This window comes from Xyrauchen texanus, chromosome 28, assembly GCF_025860055.1.
Source record: "Xyrauchen texanus isolate HMW12.3.18 chromosome 28, RBS_HiC_50CHRs, whole genome shotgun sequence".
NCBI lineage: Eukaryota > Metazoa > Chordata > Actinopteri > Cypriniformes > Catostomidae > Xyrauchen > Xyrauchen texanus.
In genome coordinates, this window is record NC_068303.1 from 29431542 (window position 1) to 29446622 (window position 15081).

The window sequence follows — 15081 nt, forward strand, 5'->3', positions numbered from 1 at the left end:
GACATACAAACTGTACGCCTTGAGCTGTTTTAGTAGGAGTCTTAAAAAAGTCTGAATTTCTGAGTCCCAGAATGTCTTGGGTATGTTTTTAATTTATGTGACTGCAGCATCACGCAAAGTGTGGAACATTAAGAGAAGAAAGAGCAAAGAGGTTTTTCACATACATATGTACACAAATGCACAAACAGAGAAACTGTGATGCTGGTAGACAGTAGGAAAGGCTTACAGACATTGGACTCGTACAATTTCACTGGGTGGAGGAGGGGCGGCACCCTAAAAAAATCAGCAGAGAGGAGAGAATAAAACTATTAAGATGACACTGGCAGGCACGGGCATCTCTTCTGGCAAACTGGAACTCCATATTTACATAAAAGGGACACAATCCTTCAATCCAAACACTAAGAATATCAGCATTTAGTAGGCTATGAAAGGTTTAATTTAGTGAGGATCAGACTATGTTCAGTAGACATAGTGAGAAAACATGTTCTGGCTATGAAGTGGCAACAGCACATGTGCAGCGCTGCGGGAAATGAAAGAATGTGTTACACAGTGAGTGAAGCAGATATTGAACAGTGAGTGCAAGAGATAAGAGTATAAACAGATCAGCATGCATGCCCATCAAGAAATTGAAACAGGGATAATGAAGGTTAAGGAGAAACTTACGCTAGACTAAGAAGTTGGACCTTAAGTGCCAAATGTTGAGATCAACATTTGGTGCAAAGCATTGGGCCAGTGTTTTTTTAACAAATGTTGAAGGAATATTTCAGGTTATTTTCAGCATGTGTATATTTCAGTTATAATGTCCCTTTTGCTTACATACAGAGTTGGGTAGAGTAGCCAAAAATAATTACTCAAGTCGGAGCAAAAGTAGTAATGTTAAAAATTACGTAAGAGTAAGAATGTATCCAATTAAAAGAAAAATCAAGTAACGAGTAACTAGTTACTTCCACATATAACATAATGGACATTTACATCCCAATATTTCATTACATAATAGACATTTAACATGTATTACACAATACTAATCATTCTTATTCTTATTATAAATGGAAATTGTCATCATACCACTTGTTTCAAACCAAATTACTTTCTTCAATGCAACACAATTAAGAAGACGTTAGACAGAATGTTGGGAATGGTGACTGAGACTGTCACTCCCCAACATTCTGTCTAACATCTTTTGGGTTCCACAAAATATAGAAATTCACAAGGGTTTGGAACAACATGAAGGCAGGAAATGATGACAGAACATTCATTTATGCTGAACTATTACTTTAAGGACGCTTGTCAGGTATGGATGAATCTGTCAATTAGAATATACATGTTAGAAACCAGTTTCCAGTATATAAATGACAGGACTAAAGTCCTAATTGATCTTAGTTCAGTGTAGTTACAGTATTTTCAGTGTCCAAAGAATTTAGATAATTAGTTCTGTACACTAAGGGTAAACTAAAATGTATCTCTGTGTTTGAAAGCATATTAGTCTTATTTATGTTCAGAGCTTGTTTTCTGTTATCCATAAAAAAACGTGCCGCATCTGTCAAACGCAATGCTGTGCACGTGCAGACATACTGTCAGCTTGTGCTCCAGAAGTCAAACATGCAATCGGCAGAGCAAAATACATTTACACTTAACCAAGGGTGTAGCCAGAAAATTACTTTTGGGTGTGCCTCAATAAAAATAAAACATTTTTAACCAAATTTTCCCTTACAACAGAGCACATAGCCCAAGCACATTCATAAAGTTATTTCACACTTTCAGTACTGTGTTCCTTTCAATATATATATTTTTAAACTATTTTATAAAATAGTTCAAGTGGACCTTGGAAGGCAGCTCAAGTTCCCAAATCACATCACGGCCACTTCACTCCACCCAGACATGGTGATTACATCGGAGTCGACCAGGCAGGTGGTCATAGTGGAGCTTACTGTCCCCTGGGAAGACAGATTGGAGGAGGCAAATGAGCGCGAGAGCCAAATATGCAGAGCTGGTGGAGGAGTGCAGGAGCGGCGGCTGGAAAACACGCAATGAGCCAGTTGCTGGGGCTTTGCAGGACAGTCGTTACCCCGAACACTAAAACTCCTTGGAGTTAAAGGACAACTGTGCAGGCGAGCCATAAAGAACATCTCTGAGGCTGCCGAAAAAGCCTCACGATGGTTGTGGATCAGGAGGGGGGAACCGTGGAGTAGCACGCCACTTGGACACAGGCCGGGGACTGATCACCCCTGGCTGGGTCGCCCGGGCGAGGGTGTCTGTTGATTAAAGACCCGAAACACCTTTTCACCCCGGGTTCATCACTGATGACGTGTCCAAGTAGCACCAGAAGGTGTATGTTAGAACTTTCACTGCTGGCTCAGTCAGTGACCTCCGGGAAAGACCGGATGACGCCCATGAATAGTATGCCAAAGGCTGGAGTGACAGCTGACAGTGCGGAAAGACGGCAACCGGGGCAGTAAGGGTTAGCAGCCCGAACTGCAGCTCCTGTAAAGGAGCACCCAAGCAAGCTACGAAAAACCCTTCTGAAAAATACCCCCAGGGATTCCCGAGAGGGGGGGGAGAATGAGAATCCCAATAGGACAGACTCTCAGGCTATGACACAAGGAAACGGACAACCGACAATGAGCACAGTTTGTATCTGCGGCAAGGTTTGCAAAAACCCGACAGGTCTGAAGATCCATTAGACAAAGATGGCCTGCCTTAAGGGTGGACGAATGCAGCAACGCACAGGGGCAGTAGCCAGTACCTCAGTTTCTGGACCTCGGTACCGGTTGCAAAACCTGGTCAGACGGAGGAGGAGCCAGGCCCGGAGTCACACCACAAAGCCCGGAACCTCCAAGCTGCACTAGCCTCTTCTCAAAGCAAAAAGCCAGAACAGCGCCGGGTGAAGTGGCCTGCCGCTAACAAGAAGGAGTGGCACCAGTTCGATGAGGACCTCGATAAGATCTTGGAGTCGACATGCAAGGGGAATGTTGAACAGAAACTCCGTACCATGTGCACCCTCACAATGGGTATAGGCGCAGAGCGGTTTGGTGTTACAGAAAAGTGTGGTACATCTACTCCATCACAACCAAACCGGCGAGAGGTAAAGATCAGCCAGCTCAGACAATATCTACGATCCCTGAAACGTCAGTACAAGGTCGCAAAGGAGGAGGAGAAAATGGCCCTGGCAGAGCTCAGAGAGATTGTAAGGAAGAAGCTCACCACACTCAGGCGGGCCGAGTGGCACAGAAAAAAGGGGAAGGAGCAAGCCCGCAAGCGTAAGGCATTCATCTCAAATCCCTTTGGCTTCACTAAGAGACTCCTGGGACAGAAGAAAACCGGCAACCTCACGTGCTCGGCAGAGGAAATGAACCACCACCTCAGTATCACATTCAGTGACTCTGCTAGGGAGCAAGACCTCGGCCCCTGTGAGAAGCTCATCGAACCTCCAGAACCAGCGGCCCAGTTCAACATCTCCGGGCCCACCTTGAAAGAAGTGAAGGATGCGTTAATGGCAGCAAGATCAAACTCCACTCCTGGTCCCAGCGGAATACTGACGGAGCACTGACAAGACATCATGTGCCAGAGACGATCCGCAACCTTATTCTGGACTACTAAAACAGTTTCAGATTGAGAGTTTCATCAGGAACGGTAACATCTGCCTGGCAATGGCTAGAGAAGGGTATTATCACCGGCTGTACAATCTCCGTACCACTCTTCGCTCTAGCCATGAACATGATCGTCAAATCAGCAGAGGTGGAATGCAGAGGTCCCATGTCTAGATCTGGTACTCGGCAGCCACCCATAAGAGCCTTCATGGATGACCTTACTGTGACAGCAGCTTCAGTTCCCGGGTGTAGATGGCTTCTTCAGGGGCTCCAACGCCTCATCCTATGGGCAAGGATGAGTTTTAAGCCAGCAAAGTCCAGGTCCCTGGTTTTAAAGAAAGGCAAAGTGGCCGATAGGTTCCATTTTAACTTGGAGGGGACACAAATTCCTTCAGTAACAGAAAGACCAGTCAAGAGCTTGGGGAAGATCTTTGACAGCGCCCTGAAGGACACAACCGCGCTCCAACAAACCAGAAGCGACATGACGAACTGGCTCACGGCAGTCGACAAGTCGGGGCTTCCAGGAAAGTACAAAACCTGGATGTACCAACATGGAATCCTACCAAGGCTTCTCTGGCCCCTTCTTATATACGAGGTACCCATGACAACGGTAGAAGCACTGGAGAGAACCATCAGTCAGTTCCTCAGGAGGTGGTTAGGACTCCCACGGTCCCTGAGTAACATCGCCCTCTATGGCCATTCCACCAAGTTGCAACTTCCCATCAGCAGCTTGTCCGAGGAATTCAAGGTCACACGTGCCCGGGAGGTCATCATGTACCGAGATTCCTCCGATGCCAAAGTCTCCTCAGCTGGAATCTGTGTTAAGACGGGAAGGAAGTGGAAGGCACAGGAAGCGGTGGACAGAGCGGAGGCTCGGCTGAGGCATGGTGTCTTGGTTGGCAACGTGGCAGTGGGACGTGCAGGCCTGGCCAGTTTCCCTAAGCCACGCTATGACAAATCAAGAGGGAGGGAGAAGCATCAGTTGGTGCTGGACGAGGTGCACGCAGAGGTGGAGGAGGACCGCATGACCAAGATGGTCGGTATGAAACAGCAAGGCGCCTGGACTAGGTGGGAGAACGCCGAGCAGCGCAAGATCACCTGGGCAGAGCTGTGGAGCTCTGAACCACAGCGCATCAAGTTCCAGATCCATTCCGTGTACGATCTTCTACCTAGCCCATCCAACCTACACCGCTGGGGCCTGGTAGACTTACCAACATGCCAACTGTGCCAAAGGAGTGGCACACTGGAGCACATCCTCAGCTGCTGTCCAAAGGCTTTGGGGGATGGGCGGTATCGCTGGCGACATGACCAGGTCCTCAGGGCTCTTGCGGATATTATCACCACAGCAATTCAGAGCAGTAAGAGTCAGCAGCCCTCCAAGCAAACCATATCCTTTGTCAGAGCTGGAGAGAAGGCACATCAGCAGCCACGCTCCCCAGGCGGGCTCCTGGCCAATGCAAGAGACTGGCACCTTCAAGTGGACCTTGGAAGGCAGCTCAAGTTCCCGAATCACATCACGGCCACTTCACTCCGCCCAGACGTGGTGATTACATCGGAGTCGACCAGGCAGGTGGTCATAGTGGAGCTTACTGTCCCCTGGGAAGACAGATTGGAGGAGGCAAATGAGCGCAAGAGAGCCAAATATGCAGAGCTGGTGGAGGAGTGCAGGAGCGGCGGCTGGAAAACACGCAATGAGCCAGTGGAGGTCGGTTGCCGGGGCTTTGCAGGACAGTCGTTACCCCGAACACTCAAACTCCTTGGAGTTAAAGGACAACTGTGCAGGCGAGCCATAAAGAACATCTCTGAGGCTGCCGAAAAAGCCTCACGATGGTTGTGGATCAGGAGGGGGGAACCGTGGAGTAGCATGCCATTTGGACACAGGCCGGGGACTGATCACCCCCGGCTGGGTCGCCCGGGCGAGGGTGTTTGTTGATTAAAGACCCGAAACACCTTTTGACCCCGGGTTCATCACTGATGACGTGTCCAAGTAGCACCAGAAGGTGTATGTTAGAACAGTTAGAACTAAACATATATTTGAAGTCAAAGAATAATCTCTAATATTCAGTGTGGGCCTGGATCTAATTTGGGTGGGCCCAAGCTCACCCCGGCCCACCCTTGGCTATGCCACTGCACTTAACACTGATGATATATACAGTAGGAACTGATATAATGCAGCACTGATATAAAATGTATACTTCTAAACTGAGGTCATAAAAATCCATAGTTTCAGAATCACCCTAAAAATGACCATGACACAGACAAGCCCACGTTTTCATTATCGGCACTTACCAAAAAGTTACTCAAATAAATGTAACAGAGTAAATGTAGCACGTTACTACCCACCTCTACTTACATATGAAATACATTTTCTCCCGGCTAATGCCGTTAATTATACAGGGGACCTTCTAATTTGGTACATTATGAGAAAATACATTTTACGAATTATATTTTTAGATATTCATCATTGTGGTCACATTATGGCTTTTTAAAAATGAACAAATCCATGTATTAAATAAAAAAACAAGATATTATATTTCATATATTATATTTTGTTACATGTTCATTGTTAAATTGCATATTTTTTTTCTATTTGCAAGTATTTACATTGATTTGTTGAACATTTATCATCGTTACATTGGCTACCTGTTAAATTCCGTATTAATTTTAAAATTCTGTTAACTACGTACAGAGCTTTGAAAGGTCTAGCTCCGCAGTACTTAAGTGATCTTCTACCACGCTATATTCCAACACGTTCATTAAGATCGCAAAATTCTGGCCTGTTAATAGTTCCTAGAATATCAAAATCCACTAAAGGAGCAAGATCCTTTTCATATTTGGCACCTAAACTATGGAATAGTCTCCCAAACACTGTTCGAAATGCAGACACACTCTCTCAGTTTAAGTCTAGATTAAAGACTCATCTATTTAGCCAGGCATACACCTAATTTATCCTCCAACCCACAATTAGGCTGCTTTATTTGGGTCTGCCGGAACCAGTAACATTGATCATGATCTCTAACTCTGCAATAAATTGAATGGCATCTATGCTTACATCTTTTTATTTGTTTCCCTGTCTCAACCTCGGGACTCCTATCCTGAGGTCACCAGAACCGTCTGGATCCAGCACCATTCCTGCTTCATGTTGGACTCCACTGCTACATGTCGCAGAATGATGATGACTAAATGCAGCCGGTGTCAGCCAAACATCACTTCAGTCTAATTTGATGGACTTCAGAGGATGAAATGATGCCAACTCCACCTGCATCACCTCGGTCTATTGATGGACTACGATCTTGAAATGGAATGCTTAGACTAACTATTGCCAACAAAAGCTTCATCACCCAATTAACAAGGACAATTGCATCTATGTGAACTTCTGCAATTAATCAAGATGGACTTCAAAGACTGTGGTCATTAATCTTACAGTTCAAACACAATCGATGTTTAAACACTGACCCTTAACCCTTACTTAGTTTAATAATTTAAACCATGATTTTACATATACATAATTAATATTTACATTACATTCATAATGTTAGCCAGAGGGGAACTGGCTTGGGAACTGACTTGGGAGTCTGGTTTCTCCCAAGGTTATTTTTCTCCATTAATCTACATCTTATGGAGTTTTGTGTTCCTTGCCACAGTCACCTACAGCTTGCTCACTGGGGTTATTAATACAATTATCATTTAATTATTCTTAAACACTATTAAAAATCGTATTTTATCTAAATTACACAATAATGATTAATCGACTTTATAGACATTACAGTTTTATCGTCTGTTAATGCTGATATTCTGTAAAGCTGCTTTGAAACGATGTGTGTTGTGAAAGGCACTATACAAATAAAATTGACTTGACTTGACTTGACATGTGCTAAAACAAATACTGTCTCTTTAACAAACCCGGCATTTCTGTAAAGAGTGTCTGTAGATGACCGAATGTTAATGGAGAGGATATGAATGGCTTTACCTCATCTGTGCTATGCCTGATTCAAATTAAATGTTTCTTTTTTTGATCAACAACTAACTGTAGAAAAACAGAAAGGACATTAAAAGAGACATTATTCAATGACAAATGGGTTGCGTGGATCTTGTCTTTGGACACACATACGTTACACAGAACAACTTTTACTCTCAACACACAGTGGATGGATCTCGCTGCTGAATAATAAGTTAACGCGGTTTCTAAATTTGATGCATACCCAATGACTTGCATTGACGAACTCCTCGATCGGTTAAGTGCGGCTCACTTTTATTCAACACTGGATTTAACGAAGGGATATTGGCAGGTCCCCTTGACTCTCATGTCCTGAGAAAAAACTGCATTTTCCACTCCGTTTGACATACACCAATTCAATACCCTTCCGTTCAGGTTTGTTTTAGGCCCAGGCTACATTTCAGCGACTCCTGGACAAAATTATCTGTCCGATCGCTGCATATGCCGCTGCCTACCTAGATGTAGCTATTATTGGCAGCGGCATATCCAGCATCTGATAGCTGTACTGAGATCACTGAAACAGGCGGGAATAACAGCAAATTCGAGGAAGTGTACAATTGGACAGGTGGAAGTATGGTACCTGGGTTTCCACTTGGGTCATGAACAAGTGCATCCCAAATTGATAAATAGCAGCTATTGTGGCTTGTCCGGGACCCAAGACCAAATAGTCCTCACCCTCTGGTACTATCTGCTTGGGAGGGCAACTGTGCTAACACCTGTTTGTATTCTCAGTGAGCTGTGACATGGAGATAAAAGGGGAGGAGATTGACGCAGAAGAGAGAGAGCCAAGCGTCAAGCTGTGTGTGTGTGTGTGTGTGTGATTTAAGAGTGTTCCACTGAAAAGCGAGGTTTTGTGATAAATAAAAGACTGTATTGGAACTAAGTATGCCATCACCCACTTCCTCATTCCCTGGAGCTAAGGGATATATTACAGTGATTTAATCACACTAAAATCATGTTAGCATATTGTTAACGTCTTGTGACTAAACTTTTGAAACGGAGTATTTTAATATTTACAGATTGGCCCCATTCACTTCCACTGATTTGTGCTTTTTTTTAAAAAAAAAAGAGGTACGAGTACAAATACATTTTTATTGTAATCTACATTATTCCACAAAGGCTGTCGATTGAGCTTAACTTGTAATGAACCCGGAATATTCCTTTAAGATGTAACGTGTTAGACGGACACATTAGTCACATATTATCTGATGCAAGACAGCTGAACAAGAGACCAACAGAGTGTGTGCAGAAAAGTGATTCCCAAGAATTCCAAGAAAGACTCTCTGATGATTTCTTATCTACGCCAGATTCATAACATACCCTCTTAAGACTCATAAAACACTATGACTCACCTGGTTCCCTGCTGAAGCCTTCTTACTCTTCTGATTGGGTTTCTGTTGCGCACTGAAAGGAAATTATTAAAGGGAGTGAGGTAGAGGAGAGAGAATGTTGATCAATAGAATTTACATTAGAATACATATATGATATATGCTAACATCATGCCATATTCTTCATGCTACACAGCCAAAACAAGCTGAGAACTGGGTTCCTAAATTACTTTATTTCAGTAAATGAAGTGGAAACAGTGGAAATCAAGTAAACATTCAATTTCACATTGACAAATTAAAAAATTTTGTTCCAAAGATGGTTTCAATTTTAAACGAATTATACACTAAAAGTGACTGTCTAAATGGAATGCTGTAATCGACACTTTTAATGAGAAGTTAATTGCGACAGCTGTAATCGTAATGGATTATTTATTCTATTTCTACTTAGTGTGCTCACAAGTTCAATAGCATCTGAGAGAAAAACTTACTTTGCAAATCCGATGAAATCTTCATGGTTTGTGTTAATATAGGAGAGCTGAATCTCTAGTGAGAGTAAAACCTGTTCGCCAAACAAATACACTCATAGAGTACGTACACAATAAGATATGACATATATAAAAACAATAATTCATAAATCCACAGTAAGAATGTTTGTTTCATCCATAACTAAACAGACTAAATTGGCTCGATAAGAAAAAGACTGTTTGATTAATTATTCGCAGCTGTTGGTCTGACCTGGTCTTTGGCTTGACTCTCTCGTTCCCGAATGTGTGTGGTGACTATCCTCTCTGTCTCATCCCGTAGTTTAGGAAAGGTCCCTAACTGAGGACATGCATGTAAAAAAATAAAAATAATTTAAAAAAACTCAAGCTAAAATAAAAAACACTTAAATCAAACCATCATCACTAATTTTGCCCATAAAAGGGGCATGTTCTACACTTTTGTTTCTATCATTATTTTCTTGAAATCCACTTCAAGGTTAGTTAGTTAGTTAGTTACCTACATTTAGTTTTTCAGTTTTACATGACCATTTATTCATTTAGATTTATATGACCATTTCACATCGTAACTGTGATGCATTCTGAATTACATGTTTTTGGTGGACTGGGGAGGGAGCTTAGAATTGAGAATGTTGACTGCATCTGCATTAACCCTCCTATTCTGATCAAATAGGGCCACTTACTTTGCTGTTCGCAACCATTTTTGACCAGAAACAGTACAGGTGTAACTTTTAAGAAATTTCTTCTTCCCTGAAGTATAAATAATAAGGTTATTTTTTTGGGATTTTGTGTTTTTAGATCTTGACAGATACATTTCTTCATTTGCATATGCAAATAAGCACATTTATTTAACTTCAAAACAGTAAAAACCTTTACTTCTATAAATTGAAACGAAGAAAATATGGGGGAAGATTACTATCATCTAGTGAAAAAGAAAAATATCTTGAATTGGAAATCATGTTATGACAATAATAGTCAGTAGATGAATGCTGTGTTCTATGCAGCCACCTACTGTGTTGTAATTCAAAATGGTAATGCAAGTTATGCATTAAGATATATATTTAGACATTATCAAACTATTATTTGTCAAAGTTTAGCATTTATTTTATTTTTTTAGCTGTTTTTGCAATAATATCACATTATGCTTACAGACATACCTGACCTGGTGTTACAAAGAGAAGACTTAAAAGAATAATTTCAAACATCACAATTTAATAACTGAAAGTAAATTCCTAATAATTTCAATAAAATAAACAGTAATAAACAAGAATAAACATCAATGGACTGAACATTTGTTCTTTGTTCTCTCTGTGTGTCTGTGTGTGTGTGTGTGTGTGTGTGTGTGTGTGTGTGTGTGTGTGTGTGTGTGTGTGTGTGTGTGTGTGTGTGTGTGTGTGTGTGTGTGTGTTTTGCATTGTGAAAATTGCATTGTAATCCAACCCTAACCCTAAATGCTGTACCTTGTTTGTACACTGTTGTACTGTGCTGATGAGCTCCTGAATCACCAAGTCTACACACTTGAGACATGGTCCTTTCAGTTTCACAATCTGTTTCTTCACTATGGCTTCAAAGGCCATATCAGGTGTGAAAAGGCCTGTCCTACACCACAAAGACATAAGAGGAAATGAAGACTAAACTGAATACAATTTGTAACAAAAAGTAAGAGTAAGATACAGTGTTCCAAAGTATTTGGACACTTCTGGACACTTAAGTGACACTTAAAAAATGTCTGAATATCATTGCATTAGATGCCAAAATATCAAATGCCAAGTGTCATCTGCATACAAATGATGCAAGACTTATGTTACTGGTCATGATTTCCAATTTGTATCACTATTTTTAAATGTAATCACCTTTTAGACTTTACTAGTTCATTGCAAATGGTTATGTGGTGTGAAATTATTTTTTAAAAGAACAAACATCCCATGTAGTCTCTCGAGTAGGCTAATATGAGGTCATGAACACTAAATTTAACTTTATATTTCATGTCTATTCTTTTACTTTTTTACTTTTGTAATATGTTGTAAATGTAGGTCCTACTCTTTGATTTTCTGTTCTTCTGTTTTGTTTTTCTTAAACATTTGATGTCTTTTCTCTTACTTTATTTTTGACTGAAGTTGCTGAAAACCTATGTAATTTAAAATTATTCAAAAAATAAAATGTATTTATGGCATGCAACACCACAGGATTGGTCACTGAAGTACAATTACCATTTATGTAAATGTTTCTGTGGCGAGGCCTTGACTGGGTATTAAATCAGTTAATAAATGTCTGTGACACATACCTGATGCCATGGATGTTTTTAATGGCATAACTGATCTCCCTTCGTAATTCTTTCTCATCAAACTCCATCTGATGTAGTGCAGGGCATGAGGAACAGAAAATGAGCATGAGCTCTCAGCTCTGAATGGCAACAAGGTAAGTAATTGATTGATTTACATATCTTTAATAAATAACCTTGACAAGTTCAAAAGGAAAGCGCTCATGAAAGACACGGTTGATTTTGGCTCCTCCTGAAAGCTCCACTGTGTCCACCTGATCACCAGATCCCTCGATCCTCTTCTCAAAGTCCAGCCCAAAGTGCTGTATCAGCCTGGACAACAAAGACATGAAAAGTTTTCAAATGTGCCCTCTTCAGTTTTTGTCTAAAAGAAAATGAAAATTCTGTCATCATTTACACACTCTCAAATTGTTCTAGACCATTAAGACTTTCTTTCCTCCATGGAACACAAATAGAAGATGTTAGGCTGAATGTTAGGACATGGCAGCCTAAGTCATTATTGGTACAATGAAAGTGAATGGTGACTGTTGCTGTCATTATGTCAAACATCTCCATTTGTGTTCAACAGAAGAAAAAAAGTCATACAGGTTTGGAACAGCATGACAGTGAGAACCTTTTGATAATTTTGGGGGTGAAATAATCCTTTATGCCTTGCACACACTACAAGTCTGAAGCTTATTATCTACAATGCCAACATTGATAAAGTGTTCACGTGTTTATGTTTAGCATGCACATCTTTGTTTGCATTTCTTTTTTTACTATCTGAATCAGAGTGTAGAGTGTTTGCATATGGGCCCACTGTATTAAAGCCTTGGTCTTGCGTGAGGGGTTGTCTGGGTTCAGATTCTTGTACTCCTCTGCCTCTTTATCCAGTGACAGAAGCTGACCCTGCAGTTGACTCCGAAATGCTGGTAATGTATCACGAATATGGTTGGTGAGTTGCTATGGAGATATGACAGAGGTTTAGGAACTAGATTTGGACAATTTCTGTACAAAATGTGAGTAGTGCTTGCCTGTGCAAAACTCGCCAACACAATGTTGTGTGTGTTTCCCAATGCACTGTTATGTGAATGCTAAGGTGTGGTTTTAATGGTAGTGTGTTCTAGGTGGTTGCGTACTCTTGTTCCAGTTCTAAGCCTAAATTTAACCATTAATAGTGCTTCTTGCTTAAACAAGCACCATTAATAATTCAAGTCTCATTAATATGTAGGTCCTTATTTACAGTATTTCACAAATGTGGTACTTCTTGCAACTTTATGTGTTCTTTGTAGCATCATTCTGTGTCACCTGGTTGAGGACCCTCTGTAGTAATGGTGTGCCAATGCAGGTCACCATGTGTCTGTATGCTGGGTGTGACTTGAAGAACCGTCTCTCTGCAGCCAGAGCTGCACTGATGTCCTTCTTCCCATCGATGTCCTTCTGACTACGGTTTACCACACCAATATAACCTATAATCACCCCAGTGAAACAGACATACATGAGTAGATGGAAATAGTGTCCCCTCTTTCTTATATTTTTCCTGGAGGAAAGAAAATTTGATAGTTCGATTGTTTCTCCTAGATGGCAATGAGATTAAATGGAGAGCATATGCAGATTTTTGTGTAAGTCGCCTGCTTTAGATTGTTCTCTTAAGAAACAGACCTAAACCTTTCTGACTTATGTACAACCCCAATTCTGAAAAAGTTGGGACAGTATGAAAAATGCTAATAAATGTTTTTTTTTTTTTTTTTTTATTAGCATTTTTCATTCTGTCCCAACTTATTTGGAATTGGGGTGCAAAATGTTAAGTGTACATTTTTTTGTCCGCAGAGTAGAAGAGGTTCAAGCTTGCAAAAGACCCCAAAGTATCATAAAAGTATTCCACTTGACTCGTATGTTATAATGCACGTCTTCCGAAGGCATATGATAGGTTTAGGTGAGAAACAACCTGAACTTAATCCTTTATTTTTAGCAAAAAATCTTGACGTCCATTACACGTTCATGCACTGATTCACATGTTAATGCAGAACCTTGCATTCTTTAACCCTTAAATGCATGGTAATTTTCCAATACACTCTTACATATTTGGGTCTTTAGAGGCCCTTCACTTATATCTATCAAAAATGGATGGATAAAATGCCCAGATAGTGTAAAAAATTTACTAATATATTCAAGACAATTAGAAAACACTAAAATATATTTTGATGTTTTCTTTTTCATAAATTAGAGATAATGCAACAAATCAGGACAAATCAAGAACAGGATTCATTACTTTCACACTGAAATTTCATGTCAAACACATATTGAGCTACACATTACACAATGTGTAATGTGTATTATGTGTATTTTCTCAGGCACTAAATAGATTAACAAATTACATTATTTTTGTAGAACACCCAAATGACTACAGTCATATTATACTTTTCATGTGTTGTACTTGCTATAGTTTACTTTGATGCTGTTTCTTCGACAAATAGCAATGTAAAATTATAATCAAGCCATTCACTGAAACATCAGTGCCACGTTGAGTAAGAAATAATAAGGCATATAAAAAAACTGATAATTCACCACTGTTGATAGTTTATTGTTGCATAGAATTAACGTGATATAGTATAGAGGATAGTACTAACTTCTCTTGTAATACACAAAGAAATAGACATTCTGTGATAGTAAACTTAGAAAACAAAATAGATATGAAATTATAAAAAAAAAAATATATAAATTTATGGAAGTGCAAAAAAAACAAAAAAACAAACACTGTTACATACCTCTGGTCTCTAGAGACCAGTAAAGGGATTAATGAAAAGGAGGAGGCGAGAACCGGCTAGACAATATAAATAATAGTTTAATATAAAACTGAACCAAAAAGACACACACACACACACACACACACACACACACACACACACACACACACACACACACACACACACACACACACACACACACACACACACACACACACACACACACACACACACACACACACACACACACACACACACAGGTGTCAGACAGCTGTCCGTAAATCTCTCTCTCTCTCTCTCTCTCTCTCTCGCACTGCCGTCTTCGGTCAGCCTTTATTCCTCTTGAGGGCTAATTAGCCTGATTAGGGGCCGGGTGTGCGGAATCACGACCTGGCCCCGCCCTCCACCCTGCCACAAGACCCTATACACTTTTGGTACTTAAATCATCTGTGACAGGGCAGAGGGCGAGGACGGGTCATGATTTTACACACCCGGTCCCTTATCAGGCTAATCAAGCCTCCGAGAGGGATAAAGGCAGACTGCGGACGGTGGTGCGACAGAGAGAGAATGTTTACGGGCAGCTGTCTGTCATGTGTGTGTTTGTGACTGTTGGTTTCAGTTTTACATTAAAATATTATTTATATTGTCAAGCCGGTTCTCGC

General features: G+C 40.9%; 1 protein-coding gene across 2 annotated transcripts in view; it reads right to left on the minus strand.

Annotated features, from left to right (window-relative positions):
• The window catches only part of LOC127621812 (dynamin-3-like), a 74969-nt gene that overhangs the window by 33492 nt on the left and 26396 nt on the right, over positions 1-15081 (minus strand). The window contains exons 7-15 of one of the 2 annotated variants that reach the window (XM_052095552.1): positions 12981-13141; positions 12493-12635; positions 11870-12005; positions 11697-11764; positions 10873-11011; positions 9648-9734; positions 9401-9471; positions 8937-8988; positions 244-273 (exon numbers count right to left, since the gene is read on the minus strand). In XM_052095552.1, coding sequence (XP_051951512.1) covers positions 244-273; positions 8937-8988; positions 9401-9471; positions 9648-9734; positions 10873-11011; positions 11697-11764; positions 11870-12005; positions 12493-12635; positions 12981-13141 — 887 coding nt within the window. The remainder of the gene's footprint in view (positions 1-243; positions 274-8936; positions 8989-9400; positions 9472-9647; positions 9735-10872; positions 11012-11696; positions 11765-11869; positions 12006-12492; positions 12636-12980; positions 13142-15081) is intronic. The other variant, XM_052095553.1, reaches the window with a different exon arrangement.